This window comes from Diabrotica virgifera, chromosome 7, assembly GCF_917563875.1.
Source record: "Diabrotica virgifera virgifera chromosome 7, PGI_DIABVI_V3a".
Lineage (NCBI taxonomy): Eukaryota > Metazoa > Arthropoda > Insecta > Coleoptera > Chrysomelidae > Diabrotica > Diabrotica virgifera.
This window is the reverse complement of record NC_065449.1, coordinates 238,977,874-239,001,520: the sequence shown is the minus strand read 5'-3', so window position 1 is coordinate 239,001,520 and position 23,647 is coordinate 238,977,874. Positions and strand designations below refer to the sequence as shown.

At 31.9% G+C, this 23,647-nt stretch overlaps 4 protein-coding genes and 1 pseudogene across 4 annotated transcripts in view; 1 reads left to right on the top strand and 4 right to left on the bottom strand.

Annotated features, from left to right (window-relative positions):
- LOC114328123 (zinc finger protein 501) overlaps positions 1–13,660 on the bottom strand; it is a 75,953-nt gene extending 62,293 nt beyond the window's left edge. The window contains exon 1 of the mRNA XM_050655561.1: positions 13,442–13,660. The gene's annotated coding sequence lies outside the window, so the exon portion shown is untranslated. The remainder of the gene's footprint in view (positions 1–13,441) is intronic.
- Positions 2,641–6,466, bottom strand: LOC114328072 (protein lethal(2)essential for life-like; annotated as a pseudogene).
- LOC114328064 (protein lethal(2)essential for life-like) lies at positions 5,547–6,354 on the bottom strand. The gene has a single exon (XM_028276816.2). It carries the CDS (start codon positions 6,326–6,328, stop codon positions 5,786–5,788), a length of 543 nt encoding a protein of 180 aa, XP_028132617.1. The 5' UTR covers positions 6,329–6,354; the 3' UTR covers positions 5,547–5,785.
- On the top strand, positions 12,901–16,718 carry LOC114328056 (alpha-crystallin A chain-like). The gene is made up of 2 exons (XM_050655562.1): positions 12,901–13,217; positions 15,448–16,718. The coding sequence occupies exons 1-2, from the start codon at positions 13,084–13,086 to the stop codon at positions 15,887–15,889; spliced, it is 576 nt and encodes a 191-aa protein (XP_050511519.1). The 5' UTR covers positions 12,901–13,083; the 3' UTR covers positions 15,890–16,718.
- Positions 16,719–22,294: 5,576 nt separating this feature from the next.
- On the bottom strand, positions 22,295–23,192 carry LOC114328047 (protein lethal(2)essential for life-like). The gene has a single exon (XM_028276793.2). The coding sequence runs from the start codon at positions 23,058–23,060 to the stop codon at positions 22,515–22,517; it is 546 nt and encodes a 181-aa protein (XP_028132594.1). The 5' UTR covers positions 23,061–23,192; the 3' UTR covers positions 22,295–22,514.
- Positions 23,193–23,647: the final 455 nt, after the last annotated feature.

Below are 23,647 nucleotides of genomic sequence, written 5' to 3'. Positions count from 1 at the left end.
CCGGACAAAGTGGGGATTGGAATAAAAAGATAAAATTATTTTGTAGTAGTAGCAACATCAAATTAATAGTAGGGGAGCCCAAGCGGGGATTTTTGCAGTTACTCGAGCGCGTCATATTATTACATGGAGAGAAACCTTGTACCCTGAAAATGTACCTTTACCATATATTGGCTCTTAATGCAGGGGAGTTCGTTAAGGGGGGGGCGAAAAAAAATCTATCCTTAGAAAAACTCGAAATCGTCAGATTAAGATAAGGTAGGTTAAGCACATGCAACACAGTGTATATTTCAAAAATCTGACGATTTGAGCGGGGCGTAAGGAAATGGGCGAGTCACAAAGTTTTACAAAAAAAATGCGAATATTTCGCGAAATGAATGACAGATCGAAAAACTAAAAAATACGTACTCAAATATTTTTCAAAAATCTATCAAATGATACCAAACACGACTTCCCACGGAGAGGGGTGGGGGGTAAATTTAATGTTTTAAATACGAATCCCGCGACATTTCGCGAAATGAACATCAGATCGAAAAACTGAAAAATACATTTATTCAATCAATAATTTTTAAAAATCCATCGAATGGCACCAAACACGACCCCGCACGGAGGTGGGGTGGGGGGTTACTTTAAAATCTTAAATGGGAGCCCTTATTTATTATTTCAGGTCCTGGATTCCGTGCACTGTAGATATCTACACGTCGCTTTCTATCGATGTCAATTTTCGTAAAAATATTTGAATTTTTAGCTTTAATTGAATTATTTTCTAGTTTTGCTAGGTTATACTCTAATTGATGCTGAAGTGACGCTTAGTAAAACAAGAAAATATTTGAATTAAAACTAAAACTTCAAATATATTGACATTGAAGGAAAGCGATCGGCGCGATGTCAATATATTTTAATTTTTAGTTTTAATTCAAATATTTTCTTGTTTTACTAAGTGTCACTTCAGCATCAGTTAGAGTATAACCTAGCAAAACTAGAAAATAATTCAATTAAAGCTAAAAATTCAAATATTTTTACGAAAATTGACATCGATAGAAAGCGACGTGTAGATATCTACAGTGCACGGAATCTAGGCCCAGATTTGGATTCCTTACATTAAAATAAGTAACTTTTATTCAAGACATTTTTCGAATTATGGATAGATGGCGCTATAATCTAAAAACACGATGTTGGAAATGGAAAATTAAATTAAAAAGGACAAGTCCCCACTAAAACGGAAAACTTTACTTAACTTTTTTTGGTTTTAGGACCTACTATTCACAAGCAAATAGGTCTTCAAAGCGCTCGAGTGACTGCACATTAAGCATACTTTGCTCCCCTACCATAAGCTTAGGGAGATAAGAAATGCATTAAACATTGTATCTACATTATATACACATCGGCTGCTAACAAAGTTAACACAGGTATAATAATATCCGACATCCTATAGGAATAGGATGAAGAAGAATTTAAATTCTTCTAGAATTTAAATTCTTCAGAAGAATTTAGGAAGAAGAATATATAATACGAAACAAAAATTGGAAAAATTTAAACTCTATTGATTATATACCTACTTACTTACTTACACTTTCAAATATAAGGTGTAGATAGAGAGATATAGAAATAAATGGCCCTACATTTTTCAATAGTGAAGTCTTTGATCTTGGATTAACAATAAAACCAGCAATTTTAATGTCAAGAAAATAGCTCAAAAACAAAATTGAGTTACTAAAGATATTGAAAGGTATGAAAAAAGATTTTGAAGCAATATTAAAATATACAAGGGGAAAATATACAAGGGGAAAAATAATCAATGAAGTAACAGATTTCCAACTCTTTCTTTAGAAACTTTTAATAAAAATACCATATTGAATTTTATACTTATGCTGTGGACCTTGTAATTAGACTAAAGATGAGTTCTATAAAAATTGTGAAGCCCTAAATATTTAAAATAACACACAATATGAGACATCATGCAAGATATATTTATAAACAGCAATAGCCAAACAGTTAAGCGCAAAATCTTGGTACAATGCTATAAACGCATTAATTTTTTTCGAATCATGAGAAAACTAATAAATATTTTTGAAAAATTTAAACGCAGAATGAAAATCCCTTTAGAACTAACAAAAAGCTTCTTTTGAATGAAATAATTGAAATTAATAATCACACTAAATTTTCTCTTTCTTTTTTACCACAAAACTTGTTAAAATAAAGATTATATAAGTTTTGAGGATTTTCGGCACTCGGTAATAATGTAATCTCAATCTGCGTTTAAATTTTTCAAAAATACTTATTAGTTTTTTCAGGATTCAAAAAAAATGAATGGCTTTAAATAGCATTGGAGCAAGATTTTGCGCCTACCCCCTTAAATTGTTCGCAGTAAACTGAAAATTAGAATGAGAAAGTTTAAAAATTTGAACTAAAAATTAGATCGTTTAAAAATTTGAAAAATGTAAGATTTTAAATCAGTAATAATTTTAAATCAATTTATTTAGATAATTTACTTCTATTAGGCTGAAGTCAAATGGATAAAAACTACTCGTTTGGTTGACAAACGTTTTTAGATGAAAAAAAATGTACAAAAAAAGATTCTCATTAATTGACCATCAACTCTCAATAAATCAGGTATATAGGTACATAATAAAAAACAACAAATTTTTATTACTATTTTTATTAAAAAATCTAGCAAATGTAAAAAATATTTGGATGAAATCAGTCTTACACATATTTTAGAATTTTACATGATCTACAATATTCTATACGACAAAACTACATCTTACTCACAAGAATACTGGAAATATCGAAGAAACACAAACAAAAAAACATTTATAAAATTAACATATCAAGTTCAAAATAATTCGAGTAAACGATATAATACTTGAATATTTTACTTTTTCGGAACGGCTCCTTTTTCACCTTCTACTGCTTTAGCTGGCTTGCCAGTTTGTTCCACAGGAATACTCATTGTGTTCTTTGGATTCATCCTCAACTTTGGGGGCCATAATTGAAAGGACACCATCTGAAGACAGTTTTGACTCGATTTTACCCATATCATAATTTTTGGGCAAGACATACCTTGTGACGAAATGTCTGTAAACGTGACCATGTTCGTCCTCTTTTTCTTCGTGTTTTCCTTCGATGGTAACCTCCCGGTCTCCTGTTACTTTCACAGTAATTTCTTCGGGTTTGAACTGCTGGACATCTAAGTTGGCTGAGAACTGGTCTTTACCGAAGTTTACTACAGAGCCATCATCGTTTCTTGACGCTGCGGACCTCCAGTTCCTCATGTAACCAGCAGGACATCTGAGGAAATTTCTGGACACCGGTTGAAACAGATCTTCCGGTTCCAAAACCATTCCAAAATGTTGATCGAAAAGCCTTGATGGTCTGTTGAGGGCTACATCGCCAAACACGTAAGGTAAAAGAGACATTTTTACACTTTACTGTTAACTTTTTTTGATCAAAATTCACTTCGCTGTTATCGCGTTTTTAAATTATTTCTCGCTGAGATTTGAACTAATTCTGAATTTCCGCGCCAGATGAGGACCTTTTATATCCGTGAACACGGCCACTAGAATAGTCCCGAACATTCGATAATCTTCGTCCTCATTCGATCGTAAGAGGACGTGTTCGAATTGGTAGTGGCTACTGCTTCGGCGAGCCGGACGGCAAGAAATATTTAAAAAAATATTGTTTTCAGTTTAGCCTACCATTTTTGATACTATTTGTTACGCAAACAATAAGTGTGTTCGCGGAGACAGTCATGGACTAGTCCACGACAAGTAGGGCATGCGCACTTTAAAATAATATAAATAATACCGTTGATAGATAAATATAGGTACAAGGTAGGTATATTTAGTATTAATTAATATTAGATTGTTGTATTCCTGCTTGGAATGACTGATAGGCGTGTTTTGCTGTCACCAGGGCACCTTTTATGAAAGGTCCGTAAACAGAATTGAGACTTTTTTGTTGTTTAATAAAACATCAATAAAAACTTATGTGTTTTATTTGCACCTTGTAGTGCACACTACAACTTGCTACAACTTGAGTAAGTCTCGAACTGAATTGTTTAGAACGAAAATTTAGTTTTTATGGAACAGCCCAGAAGCTCAAATCTTCCACTTCTTTAGGAAGTAGTTGTTTATTACTTTCTTTCTAGAATATTTACATTAACCACAATAACAAGTTTTCATAAACAGGAAATATAATGAAAAATAGGAAAAACATTATTCTAGAACGAGAATATTTCGATACTTTAAATAAGGAATATTTTGTTCATTGTTTTCAATGGAAAATTTATGAACTATGATTTACCTATGTATCGAAAAACAATATTTTAAATTAGATCATACAATGTGAATAAAAAGTATCTAGTGCAAAAAATAGCTTTATACAGTGCGAATAAAAAATATCTAATGCAAAAATATGGGGTATACAACAAGATATTAATTCATTATTAATATACCTACTGGTATATTTATCAATAAACGATAACACATTAAATAAATATAATTATGGAATTAAGTTGGATTTATAGTTTGACGTAGCGTAGACGTAGACGCAACGGAGACGGAAGAAACGGAGTGGAGACGGAAGAAAATAATATGTCAATTTATAATTCGACGTAGCGGAATTTTTGCGCATGAGTAGAAACTGACTTAATTCAACAACATAGCCTATAAATTATACGAACCGTATTATATTATTTATTATAATATCCATTTTGTGTGTTACATGGATTAGGAAATACACGAAGGTATGCTCCTTGGTGCCGTGGAATTTCCAACTATTTTGTTTCATTTCCTAGTCGTTAAAATCATGTTAAATAAAATGTTTAATGTTTATTGGATTTAGCTATCGTATTTTATGTGTGGATAACCCCGAATTAGTCTAATAAACAACTCATATTTATCTGAAATATTGAAACTACACTATGATATATTTTTATTCAATTAATAGCTTATTGTAACAAATAATTAACAAAAATCGAATATGCTGACAAACAACTTTTTACAAAAGGTACGAGGGGGCGGGTCCACTTTGAGTGACAGAACAAAATTCTTCGTTATGATTGGCCAGACGTAAGCACCACGAAACTTATTAAAATAAAGATTATAGAAGTTTTCAGGATTTTCGGCACTCGGTAATGATGTAATCTCAATCTGCTTTTAAATTTTTCAAAAATACTTATTAGTTTTCTCAGGATTCGAAAAAAATGAATGCCTTTAAATAGCATTGGACCAAGATTTTGCGCCTACCCCCTTAAATTGTTCGCAGTAAACTGAAAATTAGAATGACACAGTTTAAAAATTTGAACTAAAAATTGGATTAAGTTTAAAAATTTGAAAAATGTAAGATTTTATATCAGTAATAATTTTAAATCAATTTATTTAGATAATTTACTTCTATTAGGCTGAAGTCACAATGGATAAAAACTACTCATTTGGTTGACAAATGTTTTAAGATGAAAAAAAAATGTACTAAAAAGATTCTAATTAACTGACCATCAACTCTCTAAAGCTAATAAATCGGGTAGGTACATAATAAAAAACGACAAATTTTTATTACTATTTTTATTAAAAAATCTAGCAAATTTAAAAAATATTTGGATGAAATCAGTCTTACACATACATATTTTAGAATTTTACATGATCTACAATATTCTATATGACAAAACTACATCTTACTCACAAGAATACTTGAAATATCGAAGAAACACAAACAAAAAACATTTATAAAATTAACATAAGATCAAGTTCAAAATAATTCGAGTATAACGATATAATACTTGAATATTTTACTTTTTCGGAACAGCTCCCTTTTCTCCTTCTACTGCTTTAACTGGCTTGCCAGTTTGTTCCACAGGAATACTCTTGTGTTCTTTGGATTCATCCTCAACTTTGGGGGCCATAATTGAAAGGACACCATCTGAAGACAGCTTGGACTCGATTTTACCCACATCATAATTTTTGGGCAAGACATACCTTCTGACGAAATGTCTGTAAACGTGACCATGTTCGTCCTCTTTTTCTTCGTGTTTTCCTTCGATGGTAACCTCCCGGTCTCCTGTTACTTTCACAGTAATTTCTTCGGGTTTGAACTGCTGGACATCTAAGTTGGCTGAGAACTGGTCTTTACCGAAGTTTACTACAGAGCCATCATCGTTTCTTGACGCTGCGGACCTCCAGTTCCTCATGTAACCAGCAGGACATCTGAGGAAATTTCTGGACACCGGTTGAAACAGATCTTCCGGTTCCAAAACCATTCCAAAATGTTGATCGAAAAGCCTTGATGGTCTGTTGAGGGCTACATCGCCAAACACGTAAGGTAAAAGAGACATTTTTACACTTTACTGTTAACTTTTTTTGATCAAAATTCACTTCGCTGTTATCGCGTTTTTAAATTATTTCTCGCTGAGATTTGAACTAATTCTGAATTTCCGCGCCAGATGAGGACCTTTTATATCCGTGAACACGGCCACTAGAATAGTCCCGAACATTCGATAATCTTCGTCCTCATTCGATCGTAAGAGGGACGTGTTCGAATTGGTAGTGGCTACTGCTTCGGCGAGCCGGACGGCAAGAAATATTTAAAAAAAATATTGTTTAAGGGTTTTCAGTTTAGCCTACCATTTTTGATACTATTTGTTACGCAAATAATAAGTGTGTTCGCGGAGACAGTCAGGGACTAGTCCACGACAAGTGGAGCATGCGCACTTTAAAATAATATAAATAATACCGCTGATAGATAAATATATAGGTATGGTATGTTAAATAGTAAATGGTTAAGATCAATTAGTTACCACTATAAACATCCTGGATTAGCCGATAATAGTATAAAAGGCCCGGTTTCAGGTAAAATTTAAATATGTTTTCTGGTAAAATTTGTCAATCTTCATTTCTTAATGTTGATTTAATTGCGTACAATCCAAACTCATTATAATTTCATTAATACAGATTAGGCTTATATAAGGCTTTTCACCGATTGTCATTTCTTTCGAGCTTCTGTCATGTGTCACATAATATTAATATATCTACGTCGTACGTTATTGGTGTATACCAATGATACAAACCAAAGACGTATGACGTAGATATATTAATATTATGTGACACATGACAGAAGCTCGAAACAAATGACTGTGAATGAAAAGCCCTATTGACGAAACTGTACCGCTAAAAGGGTTTTTCGAATTCGATTGTAGTGCGCGACGGGTTTGCTATTTAATCACCTTTTAATTGGTTTTCAGGTATTTATATAATAAGTTTATGGAACTGAAAACCAACCAGTATTAAAATACGATTTCTTGATAAAATGTGTTAGTCTTTATGTATCACGGGAAGTGTTAAGTAGTATTACTCATTTTATTCATTACGTTTTCTATCATTATGTGGCGTCCGTGGGATAGTAATAATGGGGCTTCTTCTAGTGTTCCGGTAAAGAAGAAACATTTATCTGTAGATGCAAAGCAAATTGTAAAAACTATATACAGTACCTTACTTAAAAGAAGACTTGACACAACTTCCGCTACGAGTGAAATATGCGATTTGACGAAAATACCTCTGACCACAGTAAAAAGAATTACATCAAACCCCATAGAAACAAGAAAAAAACGTAAAGATTTCAGTTCCACCAAATGTATGGACGAAGCCGATAAGGACTTGATACGTCGAAAAGTCTATACCATGTACGAAGAGCAACGCATACCTACACTAAGGGCTCTGAAGCAACGGCTCAATGTTGACGAAACCCAAATAAGCTGTAGCCTCACCAGCTTATGGACAATTTTGAAAAGTATGGGCTTTCGATATCGTATAATTGACAAAAGACAAGTAATTATGGAATCTCATAGATAACAAAAATGCCGTTATGAGTATATAACTTCGATAAGAAAATTCCGTTCTGAAAATCGTCCGATAATTTACCTCGACGAGACATGGTTTGACACACATTCAACGCGACCTAAAGGATTTGCCGATCCGTCCGGTAAATGTAAGACAAAAGCTCCGTCAAATAAAGGGGAAGAATAACGATTTTACACGCTGGATCAGAAAATGGTTGGGTTCCAAATGCCCTGTGGCTTTCTTCAAAGAACATTAAAGACTCCTGCGTCGGCTACCATGAAGATATAACGGCAGAACTTTTTGAAGGATGGTTCAAAAATAATCTTATGCCAAACATTCCTCAGAATAGCGTGATAGTAATGGACAATGCAAGCTATCACAGTCGCCAACTAAGTAAGGCCATTGATTATAAATATTCCTCCTGAATAAGTAGTTATTAATCAATGGTAAGGCTCCAAACTCGAATAGCACTAAATTGGAAATTCAAAATTACATGGAGACTAATGATATGTATTTTGAAGAATGTTATACCAAACAACAGCTTTTAGAAGTTTTAAAGGCATTTTCTATAAAAAAAGTATATGTTTGTGATACATTGGCAGAGGAAATGGGACATACAGTGCTGCGGCTTCCACCCTATTATTGTATGTTTAATCCCATAGAACATATGTGGCACGAATTGAAGTCTAACGTGAGGTCACAAAATATTTTTCCAACGTTAAGTAGTACTGTTGTAGAGTTAATAAGAAAATGTGTCAATGATATTCTTCCAAATAGTTGGAGAAATTCAGTCCGACACGTAATAGGTAAAGAAAATTCATATGTTCGTGTACATCATAATATAATTGGACCGATCATAATTAATTTAGATGAGGATAGCGATAGCGAAACGGAACTGTGTGTGGAGTGATACTTTCATCAAATCTACAAATGTTACTATTAAAAAAACGGTTTTTTTCAGAACCACAAATTATTATTAATGTTTGAATGTTTGTTTTTCTATAATCTTAGCAATTAAAATAGATTTAATTTATTTTAAAACTCATTTGAAAACATTAATTTCTATTCGGGTATATCAGGCAAAGCAAAATATTTTACATCAAATTTTTTTTGGTTTTTGTAGTCGTAATTATTGTAATTGTCAAAAGACCAACTCTGTCTACCTCGGTTGCTTATCGCTCCGGGTGGGTCTTAACAATGGGCCAGGTCAGATAAATTTAATACTGTTTACGACCGCAGTAATTATATTTAACCATTTACTGTTGAACAAACCATACAAGGTATATTTAGTATTAATTAATATTAGACTGTTGTATTCCTGTTTGGAATGACTGATAGGCGTGTTTTGCTGTCACCAGGGCACCTTTTATGAGAGGTCCTTAAACAGAATTGAGACTTTTTTGTTGTTTAATAAAACATCAATAAAAACTTATGTGTTTTATTTGCACCTTGTAGTGCACACTACAACTTGCTACAACTTGAGTAAGTCTCGAACTGAATTGTTTAGAACGAAAGTTTAGTTTTTATGGAACAGCCCAGAAGCTCAAATCTTCCACTTCTTTAGGAAGTAGTTGCTTATTACTTTCTTTCTAGAATATTTACATTAACCACAATAACAAGTTTTCATAAACAGGAAATATAATGAAAAATAGGAAAAAACCTTATTCTAGAACGAGAATATTTCGATACTTTAAATAAGGAATATTTTGTTTATTGTTTTCAATGGAAAATTTATGAATTATGATTTATGTATCGAAAAACAATATTTTAAATTAGATTATACAATGTGAATAAAAAGTATCTAGTGCAAAAAATAGCTTTATACAGTGTGAATAAAAAGTATCGAATGCAAAAATATGGGGTAGGTATACAACAAGATATTAATTCATTATTAATTATTATTAATATACCTACTGGTATATTTATCAATAAACGATAACACATTAAATAAATATAATTATGGAATTAAGTTGGATTTATAGTTTGACGTAGCGTAGACGTAGACGCAACGGAGACGGAAGAAACGGAGTGGAGACGGAAGAAATAATATGTCAATTTATAATTCGACGTAGCGGAATTTTTGCGAATGAGTAGAAACTGACTTAATTCAACAACATAGCCTATAAATTATACGAACCGTATTATATTATTTATTATAATATCCATTTTGTGTGTTACATGGATTAGGAAATACACGAAGGTATGCTCCTTGGTGCCGTGGAATTTCCAACTATTTTGTTTCATTTCCTAGTCGTTAAAATCATGTTAAATAAAATGCTTAATGTTTATTGGATTTACCTATCGTATATTATGTGTGGATAACCCCGAATTAGTCTAATAAACAACTCATATTTATCTGAAATATTGAAACTACACTATGATATATTTTTATTCAATTAATAGCTTATTGTAACAAATAATTAACAAAAATCGAATATACTGACAAACAACTTTTTACAAAAGGGATGAGGGGCGGGTCCACTTTGAGTGACAGAACAAAATTCTTCGTTATGATTGGCCAGACGTAAGAAACGCACTGTAAAAGATGAAACTTGGCCAACTCTTCCGTTCCGTTACGTTTCTCTTACTTTCCGTCAGGCGCTTGCGTTCATTTATAAACACGAGTACACAAAATTCGGTGTTGATCTTTTCCAGTGCGTCTCCGTTGCGTCTACGTCTACGCTACCTCAAACTATAAATCCAACTTTAAAGTGCGTAAGCGTTGTCGTGGACTGAAAGTCACCGACAAAAATTGTAATATCTCGCCGCTACGGGCGCTGGCATAGTTTCGTGTTTCCCCACTATGGTTGAATTTATAATATTAAACGATGGCAATACAATATCTTTATTCCAGTCCTGGATACACTATCTCCGCATTGATATCATCTCTGATATGTCATGCTTTGAGACTATCCCTGACTCCCCGAGCATGAAAATCATATACATGTGTAATTATTAACATTTTATACTGATACGCCAGTCAATGGGAGCAAGAATAGGATATTACCTCCGAATTCTATCCTTCTTCATGGATTTTAATGAAATTTTGGAAATAGCCTCTACTATTATCGCCTAATTCAAAGTCTACCCAATGCCGATGTGCGCTTTTATCTTGGGAGTGGTTCCCACCCCTTCTCGGGGATGGAACATTTCTTGGTTAAAATAACCACGAAAGTGGCTAGAGAACCTAATTCTAAGCAAAAACTGTTCTATATATATTTTTTAAAAACTCTAAATATAATCTAAACTCTAATATACAAATTTTTTGAGTTATTCGTGGTTGAAAATTGGCCATTTTCATTGAAACATAACACTTTTTCGAACGGTTTTTTGCGAATACCTTAAAAACTATGCATCTATTAATGTTATTTCAAAGTGAGTTATGGGTAATTGAATGTATATTTTTTTCGACGAGTACTCAAATCTAAGTATTCAAGCTTACATAACGGGAAAACGATGCATTTTATATAATATACTTATTAAGCACTTGTCAAAGTACTTCGTAATACCTATCAAATGAGCTACAGTAGAAGTTAATAGCATCATTATTAAGCAAGTTATGATGAAAATAAGAGAACTCTTTCGATTTTTTTTAGGAAAAAGTGGAAAATAAAACATACGCCATTTCCACAAAAATTATAATTTGTAGTAATCCTCACAAGAATTTCTTTAGGTTAACATAGTTAATGATTTCAACAATTTTGACCGGTTTAGAATGCATATTTTTGAAAAAAAGATATAATTAAAAAAATTAGAATTTTTAAAATTATCGTACTTTTCATTTTCTTTTGATAATAACTCCAAAAATACTCAATATACGTAAAAAATCATATAAACTAAATTTTAGTTTTTTCTGTTCCAAATACTCTATCCATTTTACTATTTCCGTAGAGTAAAAAATTTTTCAAAAAAATTTTGCTGCGAGAAGCATGTAACCGCGGCCATTTAACCTTTTATTTTTAAAAAAGTAAGAGGTTTAAAAGACTAATTTTGACGTTTTTTAATAGCTCTTGGAATTAGTTTTGAGATGAACCTTATATCTTAAAAATTAACGGAGTTATTTACAAAAAAACAATAACATTTTTTGGAAAAATTTTTAAAAGATACATTTTGAAACATTTTTGGTGCATAAATTTTAATGATATCAGCTTGTTCGAGGGCTTATTTGATAGATATTTCTATGTACTTTGACAAATGTTCAATAAGTTTATGTTATAAAATGCACAATTTTCCCGGTATTTAAGCTTGAATACTTAGATTTCGGTACTCGACGAAAGAAATATACGTTCAATTATACCTATAACTCCACTTTTAGTTAACATTGAAAGGTTTTTCTAGTAAGGAGTTTATTTGATTTTTTATTAGCCTTAATATAACTTTTTTGGAAAAACTTATAGTTTTTGAGTTATTTATGAAAAATCGGTTAAAAACATACATTTTTCTCACGAAAAATTAAAATCTTTGATCTTTAATAACTCAAAAAGTTTTGATTTATTTTAATAAATTTATATAACAAATTTTGCTTATAATTTGTCCCTCTATCGAATTGTGGGGTTATTTTTAATAAAATAATTTTCACCTCCGAGGAGGGGTGGCATCCACCCCCAGGGTAAAAGCGCAAGTTGGCACCATGTCACCTTTGTTCCTTGAGATATCCTCTAACCATTCACCAATTTTCATGCAAATCGATGAAGGTGCAACGAAATCGGAGGTAATAGCTCATATCCACCTTCAGTGACTGCACTAATTGAAAGCTACTCAAATTAATTCGAATATCCAATATCAAAACTAATAAATTCAAAAAAGTTTTTTAGGTTTTTATTCGATTTTTTACTAACATGAAATATGTATTATAAAATAGTATTCCATATATTATTCCATTGGTATTCCGTATTCCATGTATAATATAAATTTTATTTAAAAAAACATTTTATTACATCCAGGATCCTTTGATATAGGCAATCCACAATTCGAAGTATTCGATTAATCATTCGCTTTCACCATTGTTCTCGAAAACACCCAGATGATTCTCGAATATCGTTCAATATGTCAACGTCAACCAATCAGCAGGAGTTACCACAAAAAAAATTCTAGTAAATTCCTGACATTTCTATTTTCAAAACGTCAAAACAAGTTTGTATAAATACCGGCGATTTGAAGTAAAATTCGTATTCCTAACAAGACTAACAAGAGTGATATAAGCTGTTTCTTAAATCAAATAGTTTAGTGTTATTAAATTATTTTAAAGTCTAAAATGTCCAAAATGGCATTTATTCCTGTAGTGTTTGGTGAAAACTATTGGGCCCCTCATTGCCCTCGTCGTCAAGTTGCAGTGCCCCATCGAAAATTTGTTGAAGGCATCAACCATGATGTCCTGAATTCCATTGCCTGGTGCCGTGGCAGTTAGTAGGCATTCGCATCGGGTAAATTTTTTTGGAAAATATGAAAATATACATTGTTTTAAGCTATATTCCCGAAAAAAATTTGCGGATTACTCATTCATTTAAATAAAAATCAACTTTAAAAATTGGTTTTTTCCATACATAACCTTACTAATTTCAGACATATTTTCCCCAAATAGAAGTGTATATTTTATATTTGTAGGTACTGACCTTTTATTTATATCTTATTAATCCATATTAGTGCGGTATAATTCATTATTTTTATTAGAATACTGGATTATATTGAAAATATTATAATCCAACACAATTTTAAATTCTCTCTGTCAACATTTTTGCAATCAAGTAATCAAATTCACAACACAAAATCACAAAATGTTTATGACATTTAGATCGACATTCGACAACGACTGTGCTAGGTTGCCAATTTTTATCGTAAGGTTTTCTGTTTCAAATATTGATGTAATTTAAAATTTTAAATAAATTAAAATATCTTTGGAATTTGAAAATTTGTCAAAACAAGATTAGTTGTCATTCACGTTTAGTATCGAAAAATGGATGTAACTTCTTATTTTGATATTAATAATATCACACAAAAAAGCGATTTAGAATTAATCCAACATTTGCAAAGTGTTTGATTAATTAAAAAACAGTTTAAGTGCAAAGAAAGACAGTGTCGCCGTTTATGTACGGTGAGGTCAATGGAGAGATACAAATTAAACTATGTTTATTAGGGTGGGTTGTGATTGCGCGCAGCGGTCAAATACCTCCTGCGGTTCTCTCACTCTGTTACCCGTAAGTTAGGTTTGGACCGAAGGGTTAGGTCTTCCTCCTTTCTGACCGCTGCGCGCAATTGCAGTCTGCCCGTTTATTAATTGTAAACTGCCATTTATTATGTAAACTGCCATTACCATTTGCCAGCTGCCAATGTCAACAAAAAAAGAAGAAAATGTCATTGTCAGCTGTCAATGTCAAAAAAAAAGAAAAAAATATCACTGTCAGCTGTCAATGTCAACAAAAAAAAAGAAGAAACTATCATTACCATTTGTCAGCTGTCAATGTCAACAAAAAAAGAAGAAAATGTCATTGTCAGCTGTCAATGTTAACAAACGAGAAAAAAATGTCATTGTCAGCTGTCAACGTCAACAAAAAAGAAGAAAATGTCAATGTCAACAAAAAAAGAAGAAACTGTCATTACCATTTGTCAGCTGTCAATGTCAACAAAAAACGAAGAAACTGTCATTACCATTTGTCAGTTGTCAATGTCAACAAAAAACGAAGAAACTGCCATTATCATTTGTCAGCTGTCAATGTCAACAAAAAAAGAAGAAAATGTCATTGTCAGCTGTCAATGTCAACAAAAAAAACTGTCATTGTCAGCTGTCAGTGTTAACAAAAAAATGTCACTGTCAATGTCGACAAAAAAAAAGAAGAAACTGTCATTACCATTTGTCAGCTGTCAATGTCAACAAAAAAACGAAAGAACTGTCAGTACCATTTGTCAGCTGTCAATGTCAACAAAAAAAGAAGAAAATGCCATTGTCAGATGTCAATGTCAACAAAAAAAACTGTCCTTGCCAGCTGTCAATGTCAACAAAAAAAGAAGAAAATGTCACTGTCAGCTGTCAATGTCAACAAAAAAAAAGAAGAAACTGTCATTACCTTTTGTTAAATATTATAAATGTCATTGTCAGCTGTCAATGTTAACAAAAAAATAAGAAAATGTCATTGTCAGCTGTCAATTTGTAACAAAACATTAAACGCCAACAAAGTTGAAGAAAACTGTATTGTTAAATTTGAATTGTTTAATTACTACATAGTAGGTGGCACTAGCAATAAATATAAAAATTATGTCACACATTAAAAATCCCTAGATTTCAAAGATAAATCGAGAAAAATCCCTCCTGTACCGATGCCCGTACGGTCCAGGTTTGGTTAGGTTAGGTCCATTTCCCCACAAAAATGCGTCAAAATTTGTTACTTGTAAAACTAAAAATTTTTATAGATTTGGCAACATCCAGCAACGTCACATGTAATTATCAATATGGCGGTCTAAAAAAGTGTATAAAATCCAATTTTCAAAGTCTTTTATTATGAAAACTAATGGATAATCCGCAAAATTTTTTTTTGAGAATAGCTTAAAATAATGTATATTTTCGTATTTTCCAAAAAATTTCTCTCATAGCGGATGCCTACTAACGGCCACGGCACCCCATTGCCTTAGCCCAAGCATTATTTGGCCCAGAACAAGATAGAGCAGACATGGTAATGAGACAGAATTCTAGAATATTGAATCAAGGAAGATCATCTGTTACAATTGATGAACACAAATTCCAAGCCAATTTCGATGTACAGCATTTCAAACCTGAAGAAATTACTGTAAAGGTAAATGGTGACAGGTCCATTACTATTGAAGCCGAACACGAAGAGAAACAAGATGAGCATGGTGGAATTTACAGGCATTTTGTTAGAAAGTATAAGTTGCCAGAAAATTGCGATATAGAAAAGGTAGATTCCAAATTGTCGTCTGATGGAGTCTTAAGTATTACAGCTCCTACTATAGGACAGAAATCTTCCAGTCATAGAACCATTCCGATTATTCAAACCGGAAAGCCAATTAAATCAGCAGAAAAACCGCAGATTGAACAGAAATCGGATTGAATAGTAGGTTAACACTATTTAAAATACTTGCAAATACAGCAAATGGACCACGTTATGTAATAGCGGATTAAGCGCCAAAATGTAGTTTTGAGATAAATCGGTTTAAAGATTTTAAATTTGTTTTTGGTACTATTTCTAAAATATAGTACTGACATGTTTCATATTTAATATATTAATGCAAATGTAAATAGACTTTTACATGTGTTTAAAATTTTTTTAAAATAATTTATATTTTAAAAGTTATTCGATCAAATGTCGCTTAATTCGTTAATGATTTTTTAAGATATGCATGAGTTAAGATCCGAATACCGGATTAAGAGACATATTTGGCGCTTAATCTGATGTTACCTTACAAAGGATGTCTTTTAATTCGATATCTTTAACGTTAGTAAATATGTTATGTTTTGTAATAAAGAATTAACCGACTATTCGTGGCGCTTGATTCGTTATTACACTTACAAAGATGCGGATTTTTGTTTATGACAATGGATTATGTACCATTATTGGCGTTTAGTTCGATATTACAAATCCTAGTGTGGGATTTTTTTTAAGAAAATAAAAAATGTCGCTTAATACAGGCATTTAAAAACAGCTTTTTTTTTAAATTTTTTTACAAAAAACATATTTTTATACATAGCTTTGCACCCTAGCTGCAAGATGGCACTATTATCTCGATTTTGGACTTTTGGCGGTTAATCCGTTATTACATAACGCGGTCCAAATGTTCTTTAATTTCAAGACTGATTTTTGAATGTATTATTATTAATTCCATTTTTTTTATTGTACCATATTTTTTTATTTAAATAAATACATTTATGAATTAATAAAATTTTAATGTTTCATTACTTGCTAGTATATAGGTTCTTTGTAGATAAAGATAAGAATATTTTATTATCAGGTTATTTAATAGGATAGGTTTAATTAAATTCAGTATATTCGTCAGCTGGTCATATAGAGATATATATTGTTCTTATCATTGTGCTCACATTGTAATTCTTTTTAAATACACTGTAATCCTTACTTTTCTAACAGTGTCTATGGCCTTTGTTGCTGATAGTCCAGATCCCATATGAGAATGACCTTCACTGATCTGTTTAATGGATAAAAATTATTTGATATGTAATTTATTGTGTTAAAAATTATAAAAACAAGAGTTGTCCTATTGGGACCGTGCAAGTTCGGCAAAGCGACCTTTATTTCTAAGCTCTGTACTTTTATTGGCACTTTTAATTATATTGGCCAATTATATTAGTCCTGGTTGCTGGATAATTGTCAAGGCCATAGTCCAAAAAAATAATAAGAAAAAATAAGATGCAGGTTATGTTATGCAAACGTAAACAATTGTATGTAGTAAATAAAATTAATTATTAAAATGCAGTACTGCAAGCAAAATACAAATAATTAAATTTACCTTTATAATATAATAATTGCATATCATATCAATATTGTGGAGCAATATATAATTTTTTTGCTTCAATGACAGAAGGTATGAAATATATGTCAATTTGACAATTTCAATTGACAATATGAATTATTTAAGATAGTTGCAATATTTCTCCACGACTCGCGCACTGTCGTTTCTCGTTTCCCTTCCAAGTACTTGCACACCGCGAATACAATTTTGTCCAGACTGTAATTAAAAAATGATTTTTTTTATAAATTCTACAAAATTTTGTTGACCTGGGTAAATATTAGAACATTCGAAATTTTGAAACAAAAAGGTCTGTTTTAATTTTTCTCTTATCTTGATTTTTTTTATAAACAATTTCTGAAAAAAGAACGAAAAATGATGATTTTCAAGGCTTAAAAACAAAAGTAAAAAATATTTTTTAGTCAAGTTCAAACTTTCTGCTATCAGACCCCGATAAGAATTTTTACCACGTTTTATTCCAAAATATATTTTTTTAATTGTTAAGAGATATGTTCTTGATGAGAAAGACAGACGATCGGACTGCATTAACAACTATAAAACAATGTACATATTAAAATGAAACAAGCACAAAATACTTATCAATAACTGATAGAATAAGGTTTAAACTTGAATTTAGGTACTTCGTAATTTCAAAAATGATATTTTTTACTTTTGTTTTTAAGCCTTGAAAATCATCATTTTTTTATTTCTTTTTAGTCTTAATGTCTTTCTAACTCAAAAGTGATCAACTTAAAAGAAGACCTTTTTTGTTTTGAATGATCCAAAAAATCTAAAATAATATGAGTACCTGCCCGGGCCGAAAAAACTAGTCAAAAATGTACTTAATTTACAATAAATTGAGTATAATATATTACTTTTTTTTTGACTGAATATTTAATTCACTGAAATATTAAAATGGATTTACTGGGTTGCAAAATTTTACTTGCCCATCATCTAAACGTTCCTACAGCGGAAAGGGGGTATCCTCTTTTTCTTAATTAACGATAGACCCTAGTTTGTTATATGGAGTAGTGTACTTATACATACTAATTCTCACTCATAGCAAATCAGATCTTGAATTTTAATTTTTACAGATTATCTAACATGTTAACCCAAATTATTGAAACCTTCACAAACTATATCAAAAATTTTATATATCGATGGCTATTAAATGCTTTGAACAAAATCTAAAAACATTTCTAGTTAGCCATGCTTTTTACAGTATTGAAGAATTTTTAAATTTTTAATGTGTTTCTTGTAATGTATTTTTTTTTCTTTTTTTGTAAATTTTAATAGGTCTGGATCCCGCGTATGAAAAAAAAGTTGATTAATAGCAAGCTGAAAATTTGTTAATAGCTTAAGGGTGTCTATTCGGATAAACTTTGATATATGGGAACACTGGAACAGGGGCAGTTTTAATTGTGAAACAGGTTAAAAATTTGGAACGGTCACACCACGAAAACGGCACATTTATTTTGTCCGACAGAACAGACTTAAACTCTCCGAACAAAGATTAAACTCTCATGTAAAAATCAGTCTGCTACTTATCACCTGTCATAATTCCTGTCATTTGACATATTCTTCATGTTTCACTCATTACAACCCCCATTTAGTGATAAATAGCAGTCTGATTTTTGCATGAGAGTTTAATCTCTGTTCGGTGAGTTTAAGTCTGTTCTGTCGGACAAAATAAATGTGCCGTTTTCGTGGTGTGACCGTTCCAAATTTTTAACCTGTTCCATAACTAAAACTGCCCCTGTTCCAGTGTGACCATATATCAAAGTTTATCCGACTAGACACCCTTAAGCTATTAACAAATTTTCAGCTTGCTATTAATCAACTTTCTTTTCATACGCGGGATCCAGACCTATAAGGTACTAAAATTTTTTAATGTGTTTACATTTGCATTATCATTTTCATATTTTTTTTTTGACTAGTCAGATAAATTTGTGTAATGTTGTAGGTATACATTGTATAAATTTCTAGACTAATAAATTCTATCTATCTATCTATCTATCTTAGTGTGAAAACCTCGTATCTCATTAAATTACAATTTTACAGGAGAGGCAAAAAACTGATTTTCTGCATAATATAACCTAAAAACAAAAATTACCTTGCATATTTTTAATTTGAGCACATTGAGACAAATATCTGATATTGGCACAGAGCTAAAAGTGTTAAATGTTGCTATTAAATTGGAAATACAAATATTAACTATAAAAAACATGTAAATATCCTTGCAGTATATAGATCCTTTGCCCAAGTAACTATGATAACCTCAAGGTGTTTTTCATCCCAAATGAGGTTCTGTTTATTATTATTTACGAGGTTTTCATTTTTCATAGCTCATTGCACACCTCCAAATACTAGGTCGATACAATACAAATCTTTTGATTTAAGGTTCATAAAATGTTTCTATATGCCGGACTACCTTTTGTTGTTCACAAAAAACATTTCTGCAAGTCGAATCTCTCAAACAAACACTCCAAATTAAGTACCAAATTCTTGGTTATAAATAATATGTGGTATTCACACTAAATCAAGAGAGCAATTGGTATATCGATGGCTTAGTGTGAAAACCTCGTATCTCATTTTTTTTCGAAAATGACATTTTGGTGGTTTTAGTTTGAAAACCTTGTATCTCACGATTTACAACTGTTAGAAAAAATCCAAATACACCAGACTATTTTCTACAGCCAAAAAAAGAAACCATGTATATCAATTGCTCTCTTGATTTAGTGTGAATACCACGTATATTTATAACCACGAATTTGGTACTTAATTTGGAGTGTTTGTTTAAAAAATTCGACTTGGAGAAATGTTTTTTGTGAACAACAAAAGGTAGTCCGGTATATAGAAACATTTTATGAACCTAAGTCGAAAGATTTGTACTGTATCAACCTAGTATTTGGAGGTGTGCAATAAGCTATGAAAAATGAAAACCTCGTAAATAATCATAAAGACAACCTCATTTCAGATGAAAAACACATAATATATCAAGATATACGAGGTTATCATAGTTACTTGGGCAAATGCTCTATGTACTGCAAGGATATTTACGTGTTTTTCATAGTTAATATTTTTATTTTCAATTTAATAGCAACATTTAACACTTTCAGCTCTGGGCCAAGATCAGATATTTGTCTCAATGTGCTCAAATTAAAATACGTAACAGTAGTTTTTGTTTTTAGATTATATTATGCAGAAAATCAGTTTTTTGCCTCTCCTGTAAAATTGTAATTTAATGAGATACGAGGTTTTCACACTAAGCCATCGATATGTGGTTTCTTTTTTCGGCTGTAGAAAATAGTCTAGTGTATTTGGATTTTTTCTAACAGTTGTAAATCGTGAGATACAATGTTTTCAAACTAAAACCACCAAAATGTCATTTTCGAAAAAAAAAAATGAGATACAAGGTTTTCATACTAAGCCATCCATATATAAAAAACATACAAATAATAAGTCCCATCCATAACTGTAAACAGGTTATATGTGTGTGTGTTGTTCATTCCTTTTTATCCACTTTTCTGTTGGGAGGAAGGTTTGACTTTGAAGATTCATAAAATTAGAGAACTGAGTGAGACTCATTTGAAATGTAGTTCTCCTGTTTACTACAAAGATGCTGGGTTGACAGAATAATCAAGAAATTATAGACTATAAGAAAACATGAGCATATATTTTATTTTCATTGGAATAACTAACTAACAGTATCAAGAATGAACAGAACAGTATCATAAAAGAAAACACTTTATGTTTTGTCATATATTTAGAAAGAAAAATATGCATAAGAAGGGCAAAAGAAGGTCATGAAGCTAGAAAAAGTTTGCAAAGTTAAGAAATGTAAAGGAATGATTCCACATAAGAAACGGAAAACAGACCAGCAAATACAGAAGTAACATAGCAACATATTAACAAGTTGAATAAACTCATTAAGATATATTATCACTGTATGTAAAAATATGCATAAGATAAGAAGGTTGATAGAATGACATAAAAATAGAAAAAGTGAATATAAGTCTCCCGTTTTATACTGCTAATGCGGCTTTGGCATTATAGCAGGGTAGTCTGCTATATCTAGGGCCTACAGTATACAAGGAAGGTAACAGGGCCAGTGCTCCGCTTCAACCGCCTATTATTGCCAATGGTTTTAACTAAGGTACTCATTTTATTCAGGCTTAGTCGACCTGGGGCCTACCTGCATGGAAGTCAGTCATCCTACTGCCTGAGCTACTCCAGCACTTAGAAAGGAAGGAGTTATTACAAAAAGTTTTCAGAGTTAAAAAATCTAAAGAAATGGTTGCACAAAAGAGATGGTTTAACTTTATTCTTGGGTGTGTCCCAACCTCAACTGAGAAGTCAAAAAAAGACTAAAAAAGATTTAATTGAAAAGAATTTTGATTCTGTACAGACCAGCAAACACAGAAGTGACTTAGCAACATATTAACAATTCAAATAAACTTGTTAAGATATATTTATCACTGTATGTAAAAATATGCTTAAGATAAGAAGGTTAAAAGAAGGACATAAAGATAGAAAATGTTTTCAGAGTTAAAAAAGGAATCATATTGCACTTAATAGATGGTTCAACTTTAACATCAAAAACAAGTTTAATTAGTTGCTATTTATTTTTGTTGTTAATGTAAACAATTGTTAATATTTTGCTACATTTTTTTTATACATTTCTGTTTGCTGGTTCATATACAGAACCTCGGTTAAAGTTGGGCCACACCCAATATAATTAAAGTTAAACCTCTCTTTAGTTTGTGTAGTAACCATTCCTTTAGGTCTGTGAACTCTGCAAACTTTTGATAGCTTCACGACCTTGTTTTGCCCTTCTATATAGTGCCACAGCCCTATAATTTTGACATTCCTCTTAATTATAACTGTTTGTATGTATATAATTATTCTTCTTATACTTTAAATCGTTTCATCAAGACTTTTAAGGTTTTCATTATTTTAGTGTCTTTTAAGGGTCTTTAAAATAAAAAACCATATCGATTGCTATTACTTTATATTAAAATACAGAAAAGTTTTAACATTAGATGAACTCAGTCTCAAAATAATACAAACTAAAAGATCTGTTAATACCAAGATGAATTTACACTAAATAGTGTCTATAGAATCTATGCAAAACTATTATGAACTACAAAGCAATGAAATAACATATAGTCCCTGAATATTTGAATACATATAGTTATGTCGAAGATTTTAATTTTACTTCTCACCAGCTCCTTTTGCTCCCTCTAGGGCTTTAGCAGGTTTGCCTGTGTGTTCAATGGCAATTTTCTTGTGTTCGATTTCTCCAGCAGCTATCTTAGGAGCATGGATGGAAAGGACACCATCTGTAGACAGCTTCGACACTATCTTGTCCATATCATAACCTTTAGGCAAAACATATCTCCTCTTGAAGTGTCTGTAGACATGCCCATGCTCGTCCTCCTTTTCTTCATGTTTTCCTTCAATGGTCACCTCCCGGTCTCCGGTAACTTTCACAGATATTTCATCGGGTTTAAACTGCTGAACATCCAAGTTGGCCGAGAACTGGTCTTTTCCTAAATCTATTGTAGAGCCGGAATCATTTCCAGACGATGCAGACTGCCAGTTTCTGAGATAGCCGGCAGGACATCTGAGGAACTGTCTTGAGATAGGTTGTAGCAAATCTTCCGGTTCCAAAACTTGACCAAAATGTTGATCAAATAGCCTTGATGGTCTGCTGTAGGGTCCATCGCCAAAAAAATATGGTAGCGGTATCAGAGACATTTTTCACTTGACGACTACTTTGTAAATTACTTATTTTTCGCGATGCGAATATAAATTTTCAGTTCTAAATTCACTGACTTAATCTGAATTGACAGAAAAACCGGCAACCGGCAATTTTATATATCCGAGTTTCTACGACAACGAATCTTCTCGCGGCTGCGCGAATGTTCTCGAAAAAGTCGAAAATCGATATATCGATTAGCGTCCGAGAATAATCCAGAATACAGTTGAATACTATTCGAAGTCTGGTAGTGGCTATTACTACTAACGACGTGTAATAAATAAAGAACAATTTATTACGATTTACGATTACTTGGGCCGGCGTAGCTCAGGCGGTAGTGTGTTTGACTCGAGTGCTGTTAGGCCGGGATTCAAATCTTGCGCCGGCAAGAACAACTAGATATTTTTAAAAATGTCTATAGACCCCAGATCGACTCAGCCTGAATAAAATGAGTACCTTTGGGTAAAACCAGGGGTAATAATAGGCGGTTGAAGCGTAGCACTGGCCCTGTTACCTTCCTTGTATATCGTTGGCCCTAGCTAGATATAGCAGACTACCCTGCTATAATCCCAAAGCCACGAAAGCG

What these genes read in the sequence shown, in the direction of transcription:
- LOC114328064 (XM_028276816.2), bottom strand. Translation starts at nt 6,328, where the DNA reads ATGTCTCTTTTACCTTACGTGTTTGGCGATGTAGCCCTCAACAGACCA.
- LOC114328056 (XM_050655562.1), top strand. Translation starts at nt 13,084, where the DNA reads ATGTCCAAAATGGCATTTATTCCTGTAGTGTTTGGTGAAAACTATTGG. An exon ending in GATGTCCTGAATTCCATTGC is followed by an intron (nt 13,218 to 15,447) that starts CTGGTGCCGTGG and finishes GCACCCCATTGC; the next exon opens with CTTAGCCCAAGCATTATTTG.
- LOC114328047 (XM_028276793.2), bottom strand. Translation starts at nt 23,060, where the DNA reads ATGTCTCTGATACCGCTACCATATTTTTTTGGCGATGGACCCTACAGC.